Source organism: Pan troglodytes, chromosome 23 (assembly GCF_028858775.2).
Source record: "Pan troglodytes isolate AG18354 chromosome 23, NHGRI_mPanTro3-v2.0_pri, whole genome shotgun sequence".
NCBI lineage: Eukaryota > Metazoa > Chordata > Mammalia > Primates > Hominidae > Pan > Pan troglodytes.
In genome coordinates this window covers 20,905,735-20,930,687 of record NC_086016.1, presented here as the reverse complement: position 1 = coordinate 20,930,687, position 24,953 = coordinate 20,905,735, and the positions used below count along the sequence as shown (strand labels likewise).

Below are 24,953 nucleotides of genomic sequence, written 5' to 3'. Positions count from 1 at the left end.
TATGTTCTTTGAGGGAAAATGTCTAGAGCTGGAATCCACGAAGTGAACTAATGCAGTAAAAGAAAACAAACGCTTCATGTTCCTGTAAGTAGGAGCTAAATTCTGAGTACCCATGGACATGAAGATGGTGACAACAGACACTAGGGACTGCTAGGAGGGGGAGGGAGGAAGGAAAAGGTTGAAAAACTGCTGAGTACCAGGTTCAGTACCTGGGTGTTGGGATCATTCACACCTCAAACCTCAGCACCACACAATATACCCAGGTAAAAAACCTGCACATGTACACCCTGAATCTAACATAAAAGTTGAAAAAGAAAAACCAGAATGGAATCTCTGTTTATTCTCAACGTATCAGTTGTGCCTCTCTTCAATTTGAAACTGTCACTATTGGCTATATTTGGGGGTGCCCTATTTCCCATCTCATAACTTATTTTAAGCAGCACAGCATAATAAAGTATCGGCTTGGGAAGCAGTTTTTGAAACAAAACACTGAGCCTTCAATGACCTTCATGTACATGTAAAAGCACGCCTGTCTGCATGGCAGCAGTTGGACCTCCCAAGGTGGATTGTGCCTTCACCCTGGAATGTTTATGCCCTATCGCCATGGTGATGGGATTAGGGATCTCCTGCCGTTGGTCCTAAGTGCCACTGTCTGTGCTGAGTTTTTACAAAGGTCAGAGCCTTTGTGGTTTCATTTTCCCTGATTTTGATTTTTCTTATGGGGAACCTGTGTAGCTGCATTCAAGGTATGTTCATACTGGCCTGTCAAATGCGATCTTTTCAAATTGGTAGTTAATGCTTTCAAAATACGTTTTTTAAAAAATTATCCTCTGTATTCTCCATATGCAGTTATAAACATGTTTCATGGTTATGTTTTATTCCTCAATTTATATATTTGATTATTGTACCAAGCAGAGTACCTTTGAAATTTTTCTTCCTTTAAAAAATATGTATCTTGGCTGAGGCCTGTAATCCCAGCACTTTGGGAGGCCAAGGCAAGAGGATCACAAGGTGAGGAGATCAAGACCATCCTGGCCAATACAGTGAAATCCTATTTCTAAAAAAATTCAAAAAATTAGCCAGGCATGGTGGCAGCTGGTGTAGACTCAGTGTGGTGTAGTCCCAGCTACCTGGGAGGCTGAGGCAGGACAATCGCTTAAACCCGTGAGGCAGAGATTGCAGTGAGCCAAGATGGCGCCATTGCACTCCAGCCTGTGCAACAGAACAAGACTCTGTCTAAAAAAAAATTATATATACATAATATATAATATATATTATATATTGTATAATATATTATATATCATATATAAAACATAATATATATAATATATATGATACACATTATATATTATATATCATATATAATATTTAATATGTATTATTTATAATATATATTACATATAGTGTATGTAATATATATTATATAATATATATTATATATACAAGACATATATAATATATATCATATATAATATATAATATGACATATAATATATATTACATATTTAATATATATAAAATATATTACATATAATATCATATGGGGAACCTGTGTAACATATAATCCATATAATATATAATATATATAATATAATATGGGGAACCTGTGTAGCTGCATTCAAGGTATGTTCATACCGGCCTGCCAAATGCGATATTTCCAAATTACTAGTTAATGTTTTAAAAATATGTTATTGAAAAAATTATCCTCTGTATTTTCCATATGCAGTTATAAATATGTTTCATGGTTATGTTTTATGCCTCAAATTATATATTTGATTATTGTACCAAGCAGAGTACCTTTGAAATTTTTCTTCCTTTAAAAAATATATATATATTATATATATTATATATTATTTAAATTATATAAATAATATATATAATATGACATATAATATACATTATATTATATGACATATATTATATGTTATATATAATATATAATATATAATGTATATATTGAATATATCACGTATATAATATATAATGTATACATTATTTATAATATATTATGTATATTATATAATATGTATCATATATTAAATATAATATATATAATATATTTCCTCTATTATATATAATATATGATATATATTATATATAATACATGATATATAATATATAATACATGATATATGTTATATATAAAACATGATATACATTATATATAATAGATGATAAATATTATATATAACATATGATATATATTATATATAATCTCTAATGTATGATATCTATTATATAATATATGAAATATTATTATATATGATATATTATATATAATATAATATATATTATATTACAAATGATTATATTATATTATATATAATTATATTATATTATATTATATATAATCATATCTTATATATTATATTTATTATTATATATTATATAATATTATATATTGTATTATGTATCTAATATAATATATAATATAATATATAATGTAATCATATATTATATATTATATATTATACTTAATGTAATAATATAATGGATATTATATAATATATATGATTTAATATATATTTAATATATTCAATATATTATACATAATATAGAACATCATATATTATGTATTATATATTATATGTAATATATTGTATTGTATATAATATATAATGTAAAATAAATATTACTATATTATATATCATATATAATATACAATATATTTTACTATATTATAGATGTAATTATATATATCATTATATAATTATACATATTATATTATATATGATCATATATAATTATATATAATTATATGTTATATTATATATGATAATTATATATTATTATATATTATTATAATATATATAATATATTATATATAATGGAAGGATGCAGGATGAAAAAGGAAGTTATATATATTACATGTATTATATATATTATATTATGTATAATCATATGTATTATATATTGTATTACATATAATTATGTATATATATATTTGGGGGTGCCCTATTTCCCATCTCATAACTTATTTTAAGAAGGACACCATAATAATGTGTGGGCTTGGGATTCAGTTTTTGAAACAAAACACTGAGCCTTCAATGACTGTCCTGTACATGTAAAAGCACACCTGTCTGCATATAATGTATGATATATAATATATGATATATGATATATTATATATAATGTATGATATATGATATATAATATAAGATATATTATATATAATGTATTATATATAACATATAATGTATCATATATTATATATAATATATGATACATTATATATAATATTTATGATATCTTATATATCATATATGACATCTTTTATAAAATATAAGATATATATTTTAATGTATTATATATTATATTACACATAATTATATTATATTACATTATATGTAATATATCATAATATTTAATATATCATACATTATTATTTTGTATTATATATTGTTATATATTATATTATATAATGTTATATATTTTATTATATGTATTATATTATATATAATATATATTAAATATATTATATAATATATATTAAATATATTATATAATATTGCATATTCTATATAAAATATAATATATATTATATATATTACATATATTATTATATATATTATATTCTGATATATTATATAGAATATATATTATATATCATATGTAATATTATATAATATATATTTAATATATTATATATCATATAATATATGATATATAATATATATTCTATATAATATATTGTTATAGTATATATAATTATATATTATATTATATATTAAAATTATTTACTATTATATTGCAAATAATATATAGATTATAAGGATGCAGGATGTAAAAGGAAATTGTATCTGTTATATATATTAAATTATATATAATCATGTATATATATATATATTTGGGGGTGCGCTATTTCCCATCTCATAACATATTTTAAGAAGCACAGCATAATAATGTGTGGGCTTGGGATTCAGTTTTTGAAACAAAACACTGAGCCTTCAATGACCTTCCTGTACATGTAAAAGCACAACTGACTGCTTGGCAGCAGTTGCACCTCCCACTGTGGATTGTGCCTTCACCCTGGAATGTTTATGTCCTATCGCCATGGTGATGGGATTAGGGATCGCCTGCCGTTGGTCCTAAGTGCCACTGTCTGTGCTGAGTTTTTGAAAGGTCAGAGCAGATTGAACCTTTGTGGTTTCATTTTCCCTGATTTTGGATTTTTCTTATGGGGAACCTGTCTTGCTGCATTCAAGGTATGTTCATACTGGCCTATCAAATGCGATCTTTTCAAATTACTAGGTAATGCTTTCAAAATATGTTATTTAAAAAATTATCCTCTGTATTTTCCATATGCAAGTATAAATATGTTCCATGGTTATGTTTTATTCCTCAATTTATATGTTTGATTATTGTACCAGGCAGAGTACCTTTGAAGTTTTTCTTCCTTTAAAAAATATGTATCTTGGCTCATATACAATATATTGTATATTGTATATGATATATTGTATACATATACTATATATATGCTATATATATACTGTATATATACACAATATATTGTATATATATACAATATATAATATATTATTGTATATAATATTATATGTAATATAATGATATAATATTATAATATTATATATTATATATTATATATTATATTATAATATTATATATAATAATATATAATATGTAGTATATATAATATAAAATATATATTTTATATTATATATTATTATATTATATATAATTATATATAATTATATATATCATTGTATATATTATATTATAGTTAATAATTATATATTTATGTATAATATAATATATATCATATAAGGATGCAGGATGTAAAAGGAAATTATATGTATTATATATATTATATTATATGTAATTATATATATATATTTGGGGGTGCCCTATTTCCCATCTCATAACTTATTTTAAAAAGCACAGCATAATAATATGTGTGCTTGGGATTTAGTTTTTGAAACAAAACACTGAGCCTTCAATGACATTCCTGTACATGTAAAAGCACACCTGTCTGCATGGCAGCAGTTGGACCTCCCAATGTGGATTGTGCCTTCACCCTGGAATGTTTATGCCCTATCGCCATGGTGATGGGATTAGGGATCTTCTGCCGTTGGTCCTAAGTACCACTGTCTGTGGTTTGTTTTTCAAAGGTCAGAGCAGATTGTACCTTCTTGGCTTTATTTTCCCTGATTTTGATTTTTCTTATGGGGAACCTGTGTTGCTGCATTCAAGGTATGTTCATACTGGCCTGTCAAATGCGATCTTTTCAAATTACTAGTTAATGCTTTCAAAATATTTTATTTAAAAAATTATCCTCTGTATTTTCCATATACAGTTATAAATATGTTTCATGGTTATGTTTTATTCCTCAATTTATATATTTGATTATTGTACCAAGCAGAGTACCTTTGAAATTTTTCTTCATTTGAAAAATATGTATCTTGGCACAGGGCTGTAATCCCACCACTTTGGGAAGCCAAGGCAAGAGCATCACAAGGTGAGGAGATCAAGACCATCCTGGCCAATACAGTGAAACCCTGTCTCTACTAAAAATACAAAAAATTAGCCAGGCATGGTGGCAGCTGGTGTAGTCCCAGTGTGGTGTAGTCCCAGGTACCTGGGAGGCTGAGGCAGGATAATCGCTTGAACCTGTGAGGCAGACGTTGCAGTGAGCCAAGATGGCGCCATTGCAGTCCAGCCTGTGGAACAGAACAAGACTCTGTCTAAAAAAAAATTGTATATATAATATGTATTATATATATTATTTAATATGTATTATATATATTATATAATATATATAATATATAATATGTAATATATAATAAATGAGATACTATATATTATATGTCATATATAATATATGTTATATTATATACATAATATATAATATTTAATATATACAACATATATAATATGTAATACATAATATACAGCATATATAATATATAATATATACATAATATATAGAATATCTTATATATTATATACTATATATTATATATAATATATAATATATACTATGTATAATATAGTATATACAATATATAATATATACTATATATAATATGTAATATATAATGTATACTATATATAATATATATAACATGACATATTATATATTATATTTTATGACATAACTAATATTTATTATATAGTATATATTTTATATATAATCTATATCATATATGTAATAGATAATACATTATATATTATATATAATATGTAATATATTATATAATATATACATTATACAATATATTATATAATATATGCATGATATAATATATACCATATATTACATATAATATATACCATATGTTACATATAATATACCATATAATATAGATAATATATACCATATATTATGTAAAATATATATCATTTATTGTATAATACATATTATATGTAATATATATCATATATTACATATATGATATATGATATATAATAATATATATCATATATCATATACATATTATGATATATATTATATATAATATGTATCAAAATGTGTATATGATATATGATATATGTTATTTATAATATATAATATAATGAATGATATATAGTATATTATAGGATATGTATTATATATAATATGTGATATATACTATATATAATATGTGATATATAATATATAATATGTGATATAATATTTAATATATGACATATATTGTATTACATTATATATAATTATGTTATATTATATCATATATAATATATCATAATGTATTATATCATATATGATATATCATAATATATTTTACACTATATTTTTATTATATATTATATAATATTGTATAATTTTATATATAGTATAACATACATTATTTATATATTATATTATAATATATATTATTTGTATATTATATCATAATATACAGTATTTATATATTATATTATAATATATGTTATATATAGTAATTATATAATATATTATAAAATATAGAATATATTTTACAATATAATCTGTAAATAATATATATAAATGTATATAAATAATATATGTAAATAATGTACATATAGAAATAATGTATATACAATATATAAATAATACATATTATAATATAATTGTATAATTAATATATATAATATTTTATATATTATATATATAATTATATATAATGTAATATATAATAATACATAATATTATATATTATGATATATAATTACATATTATTATATATTACATTATATATAATAATAATGCATTATTACATATTAAATATAATAATTATATATTATTCTACATAATATATAATTATATATTATTAATTGTATTGTATATAATAATTAAATACTATTATATATTATATTATTTATAATAATTATATATTATTATATATCATATTATATATAATAATTACATATTATTTTATATTATATTATATATAATAATTACATATTATTTTTTATATTATGTGTAATATATATACTATAAGGATGCAGGATGTAAAAGGAAATCATATATATTTTATATATATTTCTTATAATTATATATATATATATTTTTGGGGTGCCCTGTTTCCCATCTCATAACTTATTTTGAGAAGCACAGCATAATAATGTGTGGGCTTGGGATTCAGTTTTTGAAACAAAACACTGAGCCTTCAATGACCTTCCTGTACATGTAAAAGCACAACTGACTGCTTGGCAGCAGTTGGACCTCACAGTGTGGATTGTGCCTTCACCCTGGAATGTTTATGCCCTATCGCCATGGTGATGGGATTAGGGATCTCCTGCCGTTGGTCCTAAGTGCCACTCTCTGTGATGAGTTTTTCAAAGGTCAGAGCCGATTGAACCTTTGTGGTTTCATTTTCCCTGATTTTGATTTTTCTTATGGGGAACCTGTGTAGCTGCATTCAAGGTATGTTCATACTGGCCGGTCAAATGCGATCTTTTCAAATTCCTAGTTAATGTTTTGAAAATATGTTATTTAAAAAATTATCCTCTGTATTTTTCATATGCAGTAATAAATATGTTGCATGGTTCTGTTTTATTCCTCAATTTATATATTTGATTATTGTACCAAGCAGAGTGCCTTTGAAATTTTTCTTCATTTATAAAATATGTATCTTGGCTCAGGCCTGTTATCCAAGCACTTTGGGAGGCCAAGGCAAGAGGATCACAAGGTGAGGAGATCAAGACCATCCTGGTCAATATAGTGAAACCCTGTCTCTACTGAAAATACAAAAAATTAGCCAGGCATGGTGGCAGCTGTTGTAGTCCCAGTGTGGTGTAGTCCCAGCTACCTTGGAGGCTGAGGCAGGACAATCGCTTGAACCCGTGAGGCAGAGGTTGCAGTGAGCCAAGATGGCGCCATTGCACTCCAGCCTGTGCAACAGAAAAAGTCTCTGTCTAAAAAAAATTATATATATTTAATATGTTTAATATATATTATATGTAATATATATAGTATATATGTAATATATACTATGTATAATACATATTATATGTCATATTATATATATTATATATAACATATATATAACATGTAATATATATTATATTATATAATATACATTATATGTAACATATATTATATATAGTATATTATATATTATATATTATATTATATGTAATTATATATTATATCATATAGAATTATATTATGTTATATTATATAAATCATAAAATATAATGTATTATATTATATTTTATATAATATATCACAATATATAATATATTATATTATATTATATATATCATAATATATAATACATTATATTATATTATATATATCATAATATATAATACATTATATTATATTTTTTATAATGTATTATAATATATAATATAATATATTATATATTATAATATATATTATAATATATTATATTATAATATATATTATAATATATTATATTATAATATATAATATAATATAATATAATATAATATATTATATCATAATATATAATATATTATATTATGATATAATATAATATATCATGATATACAATATATTATATTATATTTTATTATATATATCATAATATACAATATATTATATTATATTATATATCATAATATATTATATATTATATTATATATCATAATATATTATATATTATATTATGTATCACAATATATTATATATTACATTATATTATATATCATAATATATTATATATTATATTGTATATCATAATATATTGTATATTATATTATATTATATATCATAATATATTATATGTTATATTATATTATATATCATAATATATTATATATTATATATTATTATATATTAGATAATATTATATATTATATTGTAATATATATTATCTATATTATATTATGATATATAATCTATATTATATTATTATATATTCTCTATATTATATGATAATATATATTATCTATATTATATGATAATAAATATTATCTATATCATGTGATAATATGTTATCTGTATTATATTATATGATAATATTATATTATGATATACTATAGGTAATATATAATATATCATATATAATAGTATATATAACATATCATATATAATATAATATACAATATATCATATATAATATTATATATAATATATCATATATACTATTATATATAATTTATATTATATTATGATATATGATATATTATATATTAAATAATATATTATATTTTTTACAATATAATAATATATAATATTATATATTATATAAGATATTATATTATATATAACATAATAATATATATTATATAATTATATTTTATATAATTATATATAATTATACATATAATTATATATTATATTATATATAATAATTATATAATATATATTATTATATTGTATGTAATAATATATAATAATTATATGTTATTATATGTTATATTATAATGTAATAATATATAATATAAGGATGCAGGATGTAAAAGGAAATTATATACATTATGTACATTATATTATATATAATTATATATGTATGTATATATTTGGGGTGCCCTTTTTCCCATCTCATAACTTATTTGAGGAAGCGTAGCATAATAATATGTGTGCTTGGGATTTAGTTTTTGAAACAAAACACTGAGCCTTCAATGACCTTCCTGTACATGTAAAAGCACACCTGTCTGCATGGCAGCAGTTGGACCTCACAGTGTGGATTGTGCCTTCACCCTGGAATGTTTATGCCCTATCGCCATGGTGATGGGATTAGGGATCTCCTGCCGTGGGTCCTAAGTGCCACTGTCTGTGCTGAGTTTTTCAAAGGTCAGAGCAGATTGTACCTTTGTGGTTTCATTTTCCCTGATTTTGATTTTTCTTATGGGGAACCTGTGTTGCTGCATTCAAGGTATGTTCATACTGGCCTGTCAAATGCGATCTTTTCAAATTCCTAGTTAATGTTTTCAAAATATGTTATTTAAAAAATTATCCTCTGTGTTTTCCATATGCAGTTATATATATGTTTCATGGTTCTGTTTTATTCCTCAATTTATATATTTGATTATTATACCAAGCAGAGTACCTTTGAAATTTTTCTTCATTTATAAAATATGTATCCTGGCTCAGGCGTGTAATCCCATCACTTTGGGAGGCCAAGGCAAGAGGATCACAAGTTGAGGAGATCAAGACCATTCTGACCAATACAGTGAAACCCTGTCTCTACTAAAAATACAAAAAATTAGCCAGGCATGGTGGCAGCTGGTGGAGACCCAGTGTGAATTGGGATTCAGTTTATTCACAAATTCCCAAATTTTATATATATATATATATATATAATTATATATTTAAATATATTTAAATAATTATATATTTAAATATATTTAATTATATATTCAATTATATATTATAATTATATAATATAATTATATTAATAAATTATATATTTAATTATAATTATATTATATATAATATATATTATATATATTATATATATAAAATGTATTATATATTATACATATTATATATGTAATATGTATTATATATATTATATATAATGTATATATATTATGTAATATAATATATATATAATTTCCTTTTACATCCTGCATCCTTCAACGTTCCATCCGTCACCCCACAGATTAAGTTATTCCCTAGGGGAGAGGATGGCAAAGTCTATTTTAATGCAGTTTTTTAACCTAATTAAGGAACTATGAAATCATTACTTTCCAAATATTTGAAACAAAGCCACAGTAGTATGCATGGGTTGGAGGCTTTTCACACAATAAAATGTACCTATCTTTGTTTTTAACATGTTTTTCCCTTCCTCTCTTCTTTTTTTGTGAAATGTGTATTTACTTTAATAAATTTGTAGTAAGTCGTTTCCATTCACATATTAATTTTTTAAAGTAATAATAATGTGTATTGTCTACGTGTGAAATAAAACACACTTTTTTTTATGCTTTGGGAGTTATCCAAAATCATGGAATTGTCCATCACAGTCAATCACCCAACCTACTCACCTTTCCAGTGTAATCTTAGTCAAATTTTTTTTTGTTATCCAATGAGATGCAGTATTTCAACTCACAAAGATAAATAGAATGAATTGGTAGAGACTATTAACTAAGAACATACAGTTTTATTTATACTCAGAAGCAAGTAGATTATGTACATATATATGAAGATAAAAATTAAAAGGATAATTGTGTAAATTTGCATGTAGAGAGCTTTGAAAACCTGTTTACTTGTTAATGCTGTTTTGATGTATTGTGTGACTTAGTTCTCCCGACCCATCATCCAGAGCTCTCTGCAGGAGCTAAGTGCTCATCAGTTCCATGACTTGGAAACTGTCTAAGTTTAGAGGCACTTGTATTTGTTAGTAAATAAGGCAAGATGATATTGTTTCACAGGCTTTAGTGCAGAAGACTGAATAGAGAAGCTGCTCCACCCAGTACACTGGTGTTCATTTCATGGTCATCTCATCTGTTAGCCATGGATATAAAACACTTATCTCCAATGATCTTCCTGTACATGTAAAAACACACCTGTCTACATGGCAGCAGTTGGACCTCACAATGTGGATTGTGCCTTCACCCTGGAATGTCTATGATGCCCTATCGACCATGGTGATGGGATTAGGGATCTCTTGCCCTTTGCTCTGCCACTGTCTGTGCCAGCCAGGCCACTGGGCCATTGTGGCGGATGGTGATGCCCTTTGTGTGGAGCGCACTGAGTGTGTGCTGAGGCAGACACAGTACTTTTGACAACTTTATCTGCTTGTTTCAAAACTGGGTCTGCATTATGATAAAGTTGTTGGTTTTAGGCCAAGCAGGTGTATGTCATAGAACAATGACTTGGGAGTTCAGAATCCTGGGCGTGAATAAGCCTCTGAGCCTTATTAAGCTGTGAAATCTAAAGCAAGACATTTCACTGATAATTAAGCCTCATGAGCACTTATACTGTACACTTTACCTACATCAAATCATTCGGCCATCACCACAGACAAATGGCATGATCGATTTACTATCACCTTTCGCTGGGCAGAAAAAGACAGAGATGAATGTGCCCAAGCTTATGAGCCCCTCAGCAAAAGAGCCAAGATGGGAACCCAAGCATACAGCCCCAGTGCGGAGGCTCTGAACTACTGAGCTGCCCTCAGCACTCAGCCTTGGGATCATGAGTCACTGTGCAAGGGAGTTCCAACATCTGCATGTATGTCTGGAATGATCTGAGCCTGTAGAGTTCCTACACACTGGCCACATTATAGGGTGGTGTCTGTGGTCACACAGCTCAGGGCAGGTATTAGTACATGAATAGCTTAGCTGTGTCATAGTCTTTATGTGAAAGGCACATAAAAGCCCAAATGCTTTTGAACTGGTTGCGGATTTTGAGTTGGAGGACAACACTTGGGACAACCGGTCACATTCCTTCAGTGCGCGGCCACTCCTCAGCACATATCCCAAAGCCGGTAAATAATGGGAAGACCCTGTACTGATGTTTGATGGTATTATGAACTTCAAATGACCCCTATAGAAATGTTAAAAAAAAAAAAAAAGTCTGTGAGCTACACAAGCTGGGGACAAGACAAGTAAGAACATAAAATACCACTAAATAATGAGCCTCATGTGTCACCCTGCTTGCAACTCCCTCGGCAGCTGGTTTGAAGAGCCTCAGTGCTCACCAGGGGCCATCTCCCCGCTCTGCCCTCTCTCGCTGTGGGTTGCCTGGGCTGAACATAGGCAGCCCCTCACATGATGACTGCAAACACAGGGCAAAGGAAGACTGAACGGAAAATGTATGGTTATAGTGGTTATTTTAAAATATAAGTATTTCAGTATTTTCTAATCTTTAATAATTGATTATTTTTAGGGGAGGTTTTTTTTTTTTTTTGAGACAGAGTCTTGCGCTGTTGCCCAGGCTGGAGTGCAGTGGCATGATCTCAGCTCACTGCAACCTCTACCTCCTGTGTTCAAGCGATTCTCCTGCCTCAGCCTCCCGAGTAGCTGGGAATACAGGCAAGTGCCACCATGCCTGGCAAAGTTTTTGTGTTTTTAGTAGAGACGGGGTTTCACTCTGTTAGCCAGGATGGTCTCAATCTTCTGACCTCATGATCCACCCGCCTCGGCCTCCCAAAGTGCTGGGATTACAGGCGTGAGCCACCACACCTGGCCTGAGTTTTTATTTTTATTTTTTTTGAGATGAAGTCTCTGTCACCCAGGCTGGAGTGCAGTGGTGCAATCTCAGCTCACTGCAATCTCTGCCTCCAGGTTCAAGGGATTCTCCTGCCTCAGCCTCCTGAGTAGCTGGGTTGTTTTTTTTTTTTTTAATTGAGATGGGGTTTTACCATGTTGGTCAGGCTGGTCTCGAACTCCTGACCTCAAATGATCCGCCCACCTCCACCTTCCAAACTGCTGGGATTACAGGTGTGAGCCACTATGCCTGACTGATTATTTTCATAACCAAGAAAAGAAATAAATATAATTAATGCTGGTGCATGGTATTAAATCTAGTTTTTAAAAAATTCACACATATACAAGGCAGAACCCTATACCCTCCATGATAAATGCAGTAGCAGTGTATGTGGGTCTGTGGAGGTTGAAAGGGACTTGGTAGATGTCAAGAAGGTAGTGGCAGTCCTGCTGGGCTTTTAAAGGGTCTGAAGAAGTGACAGGATGCTGTGGTTGAATCCTAGCATGTATTTTAGCATTTGTTCATTTGGAGTTTGATTATTTCACGTTGCTTTCATTTGCCATTACCTGGAAAGCCAAGGGCTCTACTCTCATTTCCTTGCTGCTCTTTCTTTGCCTTCCTTGGTCCATGAAGAAGATGGTCCAGGAGAAGCTCATTCCATGCTTGTTAACCAGGCACACCCCTAAGTTCCAGTCCCTGAGTCATTCATGAGTAGCACTGCCAATGAACTGACAGCCATGCTGTGTCCCTCCACATCCCCTAGGTGACTCGAAGAAGCCTTCCAAAAAGCGTGTGAAAAGGGAGCCCTACTCTACTACCAAGGTAAAGTAGCCTGTCTTTGCCTAAGATGTAAATGTTGTTTTCTTGGATCCTTTATTTTTCAGTTGATATCAGCTATGGGAAAATTATCCACTACATTATAGATGTTAGATAATATTTCCTTGGGGATGGAGGAGGTGTATTTTACCAACTGACACCTGATTCCAGAGGACGTGCAAAATTGGCAGTGTCAGATAGTACACTGCGTGTTAAGGGATGTTTTCTTCAGGAACAAGCTTTCCACTTTAGATAAGAATTCTGCAATTGCTACTCAAAAATTACCTAGACAGAAACATTCTTCAAGAAAAGCTCCTGTGCTTTCCTAAGGGAACTCTACTCTAGAGTTGGGGCTTTTGACTTGAACCTTATTTCCAATCTTGGTTACCCAGAGTTTCCAAGTGAACAAAAGACCTGTGTGAGCCATCCATAGCATAGCCTGATTCTCAGAGTGTTTTCCTTCTCTAATTACAGGTGACTTCAGGGAGCACATTCAATGGTACGTATTCTGGAATCACTCACTGGTTGTTAGAAAAGGATTCTATAGGAAATCTGGAGCTTAACTGCTGGCTTTTGTCTGGAGAGCCTCCATGATCCAAGACATCTGGTGGGAATGAGGATGTGGGATATAGTAAAGGAAACTGGTTTTCCAGGTGACATACTCTTTTTATCTATGTATAGTTTCTGGGAATGTGTTCACGTTAGGTTGTGTGTGGGTATGTGTGTATTAGGGCGGGGGTGGGATGAGGTGGTCTGTGTGCACATCTGCATGATTTGCTTGTGAATGTGTGTCTATGTGTGTTTCCCCCAGGAAAAAAATGTTGTGTTTACCCAGCACAACTCTCAGTGCCATTTTTCTTAATTTAACAAATCAGACCACATACTTTACTTACATTAGTTCACACCTCATCATCATCATGCCCATATGTTGTGAGCTTGTTTATTGAGTCCACATGCCAGATGGAGAAACTAAGCCACATAAATAAATGTGCCCTGGTTCACTTGCTGCATAGTGAAGAGTCAAAATGTTTACTCATACGGTGCTAATGTTGAAGGCCTGAACTACAACCTCTATTTATCAGCCAGTGAAGAGATCACTATTCACCATGCAAGGGAGTTCCAGCACCCTCTATGCCTGGAATTACCCACGCCTGCAGAGATCCCAAACGCCATCCCTCACATAAGAGAGCCTCATGATCTCATAATCCAGGTAGCTATGTAGACATCTTCCTGCAGGTGTCACATAGTCCTTAGTGGGAAACCAACATAGAAAGCCCATGTTTCTGATCAAATCACAGGTTCTGAAACACTAAGGGAAGCACTAAGTAGGACAATGTGGTGCCTGTGTGTCATAGCTGGGTCTCCTCAAGACATGGATCAAGTCCAATAAGAATTGGGGAGATGCTTTAGAGTCTTGATGGAGTTATCACCACAAGCCCTCTGAGCTACACACTTTAGGGATCATGACCATTAAGTACTCAAATTACCACTTGGTTGTTATCCGGGTATCCGTCGTCCTTGTGGCAACTCTCTTGTGAAGCTGGTGTGGACAGCCTCAGTGCTGGAGCTGTGCCTGCCTTCTGAATGGACCCTTTCTGTGTTAGCAGGTGGGTACAAGCATGGGGGTCAGCACACTCAGTGGATTTACACACACAGCATTGAAGAGTAAGGCTGGGCTTCATTATTTATACATTTTCAATAAATGATGATCTTCATAACATAAAATCAATGACGTAGTACACTAGAATACTGTCCCTAGTATTGAATCTTGTCTCTCAACAAAGGGTTGCTTAAAGTCACATGACAGATTCCATTCAACTGATGACACATGCTGTAGCAGCAGTTAAAGCAGTCATTTGAAAAGGCTTTTACTATAAACTTATGTGTGAGCCTGAAGTGGGGGATAAAAGAGGTGATTAGCTCCCCTGTGCCATGTTTCTATTATGTGCATGGTGGAGGAAAATTACACAGGAAGGTGATGGAGAGAACAGAGCAAAGGATTGGACAGGTCCATTGAACCCATAAGACTATGGTGAGGTTAGTGAATGAGATTGGTCATTTTAGGTCAAATTTTACCCAGAGCTGGTGCAGCCACTGCCCATTCTTAGCCAGACCTTATTGCAGGCAGCTCCGATCAATAGTCAAGGAGGCAGTGGGGGTTGCAGACTTAATTCATTAAATCACCAAAGCACCAGCCCACACGGCCACTTTTCCAGTTAATTCACAGTAGCTTGCATATTCAGGTTTGATCAGTGGAAGGGAAGTTACTCTTTGCAGACCCATCTTTTGACAATCATTTTGCAGTGTCAGAAGGTCTGAGCAGCCTCGGGAGGCAAGCAGTCCCTGGTCCCTCAGTGTAGTCACTGGAGGAGACAGTCACTGAGAGGCAGCTGGCAGGGTGAAGGGAAAGGGGAGGCAGGCCACAGAGATGACAGCCTTTAAGCTGTCATACTGGGAGGTCAAGGATCTGAAAGAGGAAGGAGAATTCTTTATCATTAAGGACCTGTCCTTATCTCAGGCATTTCCTCCAGAGCATCACCTTTGTCCACCCACACACCTTGGGCTAGGAGGACTGGAGAAAGACAGTGAGGGGTCTCTTGGGTCTCTGGCACAGGGCGTGATGAAGAGGTGGCAGTTTTTCAGGAATCTCTCTCTCTAGGGAACCAAATACATTTCCCATCTCAGCTCCTTCACTCAGCGGGGTTGAGGTTCTGCTCGTCACTTATCATCTCTGAATGTCAGCACCCTCAAGTGTAAAATCTCAGCCACAGCCCCTCCTCTGCACCCCCTGCAGGGCTGATGTTCTCCATAAACCATAAGGCATCATGCCCACGGAAAAGCCGAACAGGAAAGCATGCTCCACTGCCCCAGAGCCATCCAAGTTCCCCCTCCATATTCCGCCACTGCTAAGTGTCCAGCTTATTCCTCCTGGCATGTAGTAAACACTTAGAGAACATTACTGAAGTACCAGTCCTCTCTAAGGTTTTCCTGTATTTAGTGATTTTTTAGCCCTGTACTGTGATACTAAGAAGTAGGGCCTAAATAGGGCCTAAAAAGTATTGCTAAAATTACATTATGACAGTGCAGAGAACTGAGGGCAGAGGGAGGACATGAGCTTGCCAGGTCCACATGGCTTAGTGGAATTTGAATCCGGGCCCCCACTCTGCACCAGCCCTGCACTCACAGTCATCCTGCTGTATTCTCCTCTCCAGGAAGGCACTGCCCACGCAGTCTGTCTGATAGAGGTGTTGAGTGCTCACTGAACTCCGTGATCTTCCTGAAACCCAACTTTGATTCAGTGGGCTCTGCTTGGAAGCCTGTAAAGAAAAGGATCATAAGTTTAAACTTAGAACAGATTATCACTATTTTCCCTCTGGTCTTCTGTCAGCAAGATGTCAACAGCCCTATCTATTGTAAATGCATTAACCAGCATCTTCTCTGATAGAGAATACAAGAAGATATGCTGTGCACACCAACCAGTGTCGGAGACCTCATGGCTCCCCGGTAAAGAAGAAGAGGTACCCACAAGAAGGTACTGTGGAAGTTCATTAATTAAGTTGATTCAAGAATTGCAATTGCGGGGAGTATTCAGTGTCCCATATGTAAGAGGAAACTATGAAGAGACTAAGCCATATTTTTTAATGTGTCAGGATTCTAATTTGCCTGGTCAGTAAATATTGCTACCACCACAAAAGTAAATATCTACTTAAAAGTCAATTTTGGTTCATGTTTAATGATAGACAATGTTTCAAGCTAATGTCTAGAACTTACCTGGTTGTTAAACATAAGCATAGATCTCCCTGAAAGAGTGGTGCTATATTATTATTTTTCAATTAATATATTTCTTTAGAGAGTTTTAAATTGACATAAAAACTGAGCATATGGCTGGGCGTGGTGGCTCACACTTATAATCCCAGCACTTTAGGAGGCCAAGGCAGGCGGATCATCTGAGGTCAGGAGTTGGAGACCAGCCTGGCCAACATGGTGAAACCCCATCTCTACTAAAAATACAAAAAAATTAGCCGGGTGTGGTGGCAGGTGCCTGTAATCCCAGCTACTCAGGAGGCTGAGGCAGGAGAATCGCTTGAACCCAGGAGGCAGAGGTTGCAGTGAGCCAAGATCATGCCATTGCACTCCAGCCTGGGTGACAAGAGTGAAACTCCATCTCAAAATAAATAAATAAATAAATAAATAAAAATTGAGTATATAATACACAAAGTTCCCATATTATTCTGTCTCCTCACCCTCACTTCCTAATTTCACCTATTAGTAACATCTTACATTACTGTGGTACATTTGCTAGAATAATGAGAACATATTGACACATTATTATCTGAAGTCTACATTTGCATAATGTTCATTCTTTCTGTTATACATATATATGAATTTTGAAATATTTAAAACATTATGTTCACCCTTATGGTCTCATAAAGAAAATGTTCACTTCCCTAAAAATCCTGTCTTCTCATTAATCTCTGTCCTCTTTCTCCAGAAACCTTGGCAACTATTAATATTTTTACTATCGCTTCAGCTTTGCCTTTTCCAGAATGTCATATAGTTGGAATCATATATTATGTAGTTTTTTCAGATGAATTTATTGTACTAAATTGATGTACGCTTTAGCTGCTTTCATGTCTTTTTTATGCCTTAATGGCAAAAAATGGCACATTAAATCACCAAATAATATTGCATTAAATGAATTTTTGTCTTTTTATTCACCTGTTGAAGAATTCGGTAGATTTCATGAGAGAAACCATCTGGGCCTGGTGCTTTCTTTTTCAGAATGCTCTTAATGTGAATTGAACTTATTTAATAGACATAAGTTTATTCAAATTAGGATCCTAGCATGACCTTGGGAAGATTGCCTTTCAAGGAATTGATACATTTCACTGAGGTTATCAAACTGCGGTCATAGAAATGTTCATGATATTCCTTTTAATGCCTAACAGTTCAGTAGAGATGGCTCCTCTTTTATTTCTGAAATTGGTCATTTGTGTTATCTTCTTTTTCTTGGTTAGCCTGCATATCAATTCATTCATTGTAATGAGCATATCAAAGAACCAGCTTTTGGTTTTATTGATTTTCTGATGATTTCAGTGTTTTAATTTTATTGATTTCTGTGATGTTGTTTATTACTTTTACTTGCTTTCCATTGCATTCCTCTATTTTCTATAGTTCCCTAATTGAAACATGATATTACTGATTTTAGGTCTTGTGATTTTTAGTATATTGCATCCAATGCTATAGATTTCCCTCTAAGGACTGCTTTTGCTACATCCAGAAATCTTGCCAAGTCACATTTTCTTTTAATGTAGTTAAAAGTATTTTTAATTTTCTATTGAGACTTCTTCTTTAACCCATGAGTTATTTAAAAGTGCATTGCTAATTTGCAAATATTTGGGGATTTTGTGGCTCTTTTACAGTTGTTGATTTTTTGTTGTCAGGTATGTGTTGCAAAAGCAGTCGTCTACCTCATCTTGCCACCACCCAAGATGGCCCAGGATGTGGGCTCTCCCTGAGTGAATCTTTGGCAATCTGCCAACCTGATGCGTTCGGCCTCCTTTAGTCTGAGCTTGCCTTCTGCTTAGAAAGGGCCATTCTCAGTTCTGGCAGGGAGTTTCCCCAACATTGAGAAGGTGGCATTCTTACTCCCCACTGCAGCCTGCACCTCTGACCGGTGGTCAGCAGACAGGACAGAGGTCCTCATTAGACAGAGTTCAGCGGGGTCTCTGACCAAAGTGCATCTTCAGAGTCTGCACCTACCCACTGTGACCACGGGCAGGCTCTGAGTCCTAAAGCAGGAGGAACTGTGCGACCATCCTGATTGGAAATTTGTGAGGATCACCATGTTACTCAAGTAAGGTCTTTGGAAAGTGTCGTATTACTACTGTTTGTGAACTGCTTGTTGGTGGCCTGGCTGAGCCACACACTTTATGAAAACCAGGACCCCTCAGCTGGTGTGGGTGTCTATGCAGCCTGAGACCCTCATGTGAACAGCCTCGTGGCAGCTGTCTTTGCCCCTTGCCACCATCAGTGCCTCCTTGTTCCTGGGCACTGCTTTCTCTGATGGTGCTCCATTTTTTTCCTGCACCTCAGTGTCTACAGCTGGATGTCTCTTCCGCAATCTAGGCGAGGGGGCATCAATGGCAGTTCTGCTGTGGCACTGCCCTCCTTCTTAGCTTGTCTTGCTCTGTCTTAGGCTCCCTGAAAGATCCCACCCTTCAGGTTCTTCCACAAGTTTCTTATTGAAATCCGAGCAGAAAACTATGACCAATATGACCAATCCTATACCCACTGAAGACATGAATGAAGAATTAAAACAATTCTCCATGGACTCTACCATATAGATCCCTAGAAGTAATTTCTAAAAAAAAAAAAAAAAAATCAAGGAAGATGTAATAGTTTTCCATAAATTAGAATACCCTACATATACAATTAAATGAAATGGCTAGTATAGTCTTGAAACCAAAATCAGATAAGGTAAATTAAATTCTGTGATATTTTAAAATACTGTAAATTCTGACTAATGTGAGTTAATCTCAATATATGAAATAGTAGATTAACATTGAAAATGCAATAAATAAAATTAGCTACCTCAAGAGTTTAATGGAAAAAAATGTGATTATTGCAATAGATTCAGGAAATTCATGAATAACATTCACCCTATATTTGTAGGACAACTATCTGATTAACTTTAAGTGACCTGTGACAACCATTTGAATTAATGCTGCTTTCACAGCATATCTCTTGGCTTGTTAAAAACCCGACAAGAATTTCCGTAACATTAATTTATTTTTAACACCTATATTGGGTGTGAACCCACCATAAAGTTTGCCCACTGAAAAGGTCTACAATTTGATGCTTTATTAAATTGATACTGTGTGCACCCAACACCATGATCTAATTTAAATATGTTTCCCTCACCCAAGTTCTCTCTTGCGCACTGGCAGTTAATCCCCACTCCCATCTCCAGCCCTAAGCAATACTGCTGTGACATTCCATCTCCATAAATTTCCCGCTTGCTTAATAGAAATGGACATATATATATATATTTGGAATCTGACTTCCTTCATTTAGCATACTATGTTTGAAGTTAATTGACGTGTTAGCACGTGCTGGTCATGTGTTTTCCTTCATAGTCTGCTGTGTTTACTCATACAGATAGTGTTTATTCATTTATCAGTTAATGGACATTTAATTATTTTGTTATTTTCTTTGATGAGTAATGTAGCTTTGAGCATTCATATACAGTCACATAATGCATAATGACATTTTGGTAAAAAAAAATTTTTTTTTTCTGAGACCCAGGCTGGAGTGCAGTGGCACAATCTCGGCTCACTGGAACCTCCACCTCCCAGGTTTAAGCAATTCTCATGCCTCAACCTCCCGAGTAGCTGGGACAACTGGCACACACCACCACGCCTGGATAATTTTTGTATTTTCAGTAGAGACAGGATTTTGCTGTGTTGGTCAGGCTAGTCTCAAACTCCTAGCCTCAGGTGATCCACCCACCTCTGCCTCCCAAAGTGCTGGGATTATAGGCATGAGCCACCACACCCAGCCTAATTTTTTTAAGAAACAAGAGAACTATTTTCTAAATTTCTTTTGCCAATTTATATTCCTACCATGATGCATAGCACTAATTTCACCGTACAATGTATGGTAGGCCCCAATATGTAAGAAATGATGAAAGTAACACATAAAGATTAGTATAAAACAAATGAGATTATCATTGTTGCTATCATCTTTGTCAAATTCTGAAAACAATCTGAGTATATTTTTATATAAATATGCTTGGCAACATAGCTGAAAAAAGCATTATCAGTTACATTTATCAGTAACAAAGACATAAATTTGAAGGGGGAAAAACACTTGTACTAACAACGCAATGTCAGAATTAACATAAAAATTCTGCTGGTCACTTTGGAATATTTAATTGCCTGGGGCAGTGTTTAGTAGACAAATGAACATCTATGGAGCACCCAAAGTAGGGGAATCAACAGAACTTGGATTTGAAAAGTTATCTGGGTTTAGAGCGTGAAACTTTGTTAGAGGACACACACCTTGCATGAGCGAGGTGCCTTGGTGTGTGTGGACGTACCATTATGCTTGGAGGTACAGCATAATGGTGGCTTCCTCCAGAAAGGGACATTTGGGGTGGATTCATTCCATCTAGACAACACAGCCTGATGTGGCATGGACATGAATGGAGGTGAAATGGTCAGTAGTTGAGAGGATCAGTCCTGACAAGGGCCGAGGTGAAAAACCTGGGAACCCCTTCAGGAGCAAAGCCTTCAGTTGAAAAAGGAGGTGGTCACAGGAAATACTGAGATGGGTCAGCAATGCATGGGAGACAGAGTTCTTGGCCCTGCAGGGTGAGTAGTGTGGATTCTCAAGTTTTCTCCTCTCTCCATTAATTTCTTTCCCAATGCAGATGACTTCCATCATACAGTCTTCAGCAACCTTGAAAGATTGGACAAGCTTCAGCCCACTCTTGAAGGTAAAGGAAGGCAGCTAACAAGACTGGCATCTGGGCTTGGCTGTGCGTGTTTTCTATCATGGGGAAATATATATAACACATTATTTATCATTTGAACCTTTTAACCAAAGTGTGCACTCCGTGGCATTCAATATATTCACAGGGTTGCATAACCAACACCACTATCTACACCCACAATTTTGATGATTTCTTACAAAACCTTGTCCACAATAAGCAATATAGTGCCTTCCCCCTATTTCCAGCCCATGGTGATTCCTATCCCACTTTCTCTTGTATGAATTTGACTATTCTAGGCACTTCATGTAAGTACGATTATACAATATATTCCTTTTGTGTCTGGCTTATTTCACTAAGCATAATGTTCTCAATGTCCACCCATGTTGTATCATCTATCAAAATTATGTTCGTTTTTTACAGATGGATGATGTAGCATTGCATGCAGACCACCTTGCTTTTATTACATTCATTTGTTCACTGATGGTTGGATTATTTCCACCTTTTGGCTCCTGTGAAAAGTGATGCTACAAACATTAGTATACAAACATCTGTTTGATTTCTGTTCTCTATTCTTTGGGGTGCCTAAGAGTAGAGTTCCTGGGTCCAACAGGGGTTCTATATTTAACCTTCTGAGCCACTGCAGACTGTTTTTCACAGTGGCTGCAACTTTATCCATTTCTACCATCAATGTATCAGGGTTACAATTTCTTTACGTCCTTCTTCACACTTATTTTCCTTTAAATCATCCTAGTAGGTGTATATTGGTGGCTGCTTGTGTTTATTATTTGCATTTCCCTAATGACTAATGATCCTGAGCAGCTTTTCCTGTGCTACTATCTGTGGCTATATCTTCTTTAGGGAAATATATGTTGAAGTCTTTTGCCCATTTTTAAAGAGTTGTCTGATTTTTATTTAGTTAGTTGGTTGCTGTAGATTTTTGAATATATCTTAAATATATTTTAAAATATTCTAAATTTTAGTCTCTTACAAGATAAATGATTTGCAAATATTTCCCCCTTTGTGTAGAACTTTAGATTCACAAACTTCATTAATTTGTATGAAATCCTCAGCAGTTGACCCCAAACAGATAAGACTGAAGCAGTATTTTAGGAATAGTTGAAAGTATGATCACCACAAAACATAAGCCTAATCAAATCCTGCAAGCTACATGTAAGGCACAATAACAAATAAGGCAGCAAAGGGCCATCTGGTGATTAGTTCACCACACTTGTTGCAACTGTTTGCGCTGCAGAGTTAAAACATACCAGCATTCAACCCATGTCTCCTCTCTTGAAGTAAACTGTAGTATGTTGGCTGGCCTGAACAAGCGTAGGTATTCTCCATCCTCAATTAATATGCATGCATGACAAAGAAAAGGAGGCCTGGATGAAAAAATATTGTGTGATTAATAATTATGCTTTAATTAATTTTAAAGGATATAATTTCAGTACTTCTAATTCTCCCATCAGCAGTTATAACAAAGGATTAGTGAATAAATACCATAGACTGTTTTGCCTAGAATCGAATCCAATCTGTCTATTAAACTTTGCTTTTATTCAAGTGCAAAATGCTAAAACACATAATAACTGCAGTGACAGCCACTGTGGATCCTCAGAGGTAAAAGTAGTCTTGCGACATAAATCCTGCAAGCTAATATTGTTTTTACAGGGTTTAGAAAACCATTTAGCTGGGTTTCAAACCTCACAGTGTGAGCAGTGGGACTCTCATCAAACTATAGCATGTGCTTCAGTACCATTTGTAGACTGACTCATTCCCATTTTCTTAAGTTGCCATCAGCAAAATGCCAGGGACTCTATTTCTTGCTCCTTAGCTCCTCGTTCTTGCCTGTCTTTCCACGAGGGAAGATTTTCTAGCAGGAGCTCAAACTGTGCTTTTAATGAAACACATCCACACACACTGTCCTGTTGTCCACATTAAGCAGAGCTCCCTGAATAACTCATGAACAAAAGCATCTATGACTAACTGTTGCTCTGTGTCCTCCTAGCCTCTGAGGAGTCTCTAGTTCACAAGGACAGAGGAGATGGAGAGAGGCCAGTCAACGCGAGGGTAAGGTTGCCTTGCTTTCTCTGAAAT

At 32.7% G+C, this 24,953-nt stretch overlaps 1 protein-coding gene across 1 annotated transcript in view; it reads left to right on the top strand.

The window, feature by feature from the left end:
* Window positions 1-7,742: 7,742 nt before the first annotated feature.
* LOC104003670 (putative uncharacterized protein ENSP00000383309) overlaps window positions 7,743-24,953 on the top strand; it is a 23,116-nt gene continuing 5,905 nt past the window's right edge. The window contains exons 1-6 of the mRNA XM_054675723.2: window positions 7,743-7,846; window positions 14,310-14,368; window positions 14,837-14,861; window positions 17,808-17,894; window positions 22,797-22,862; window positions 24,865-24,926. Of these exons, the coding sequence (XP_054531698.1) occupies window positions 7,819-7,846; window positions 14,310-14,368; window positions 14,837-14,861; window positions 17,808-17,894; window positions 22,797-22,862; window positions 24,865-24,926 (327 nt within the window). The 5' untranslated portion in view covers window positions 7,743-7,818. The remainder of the gene's footprint in view (window positions 7,847-14,309; window positions 14,369-14,836; window positions 14,862-17,807; window positions 17,895-22,796; window positions 22,863-24,864; window positions 24,927-24,953) is intronic.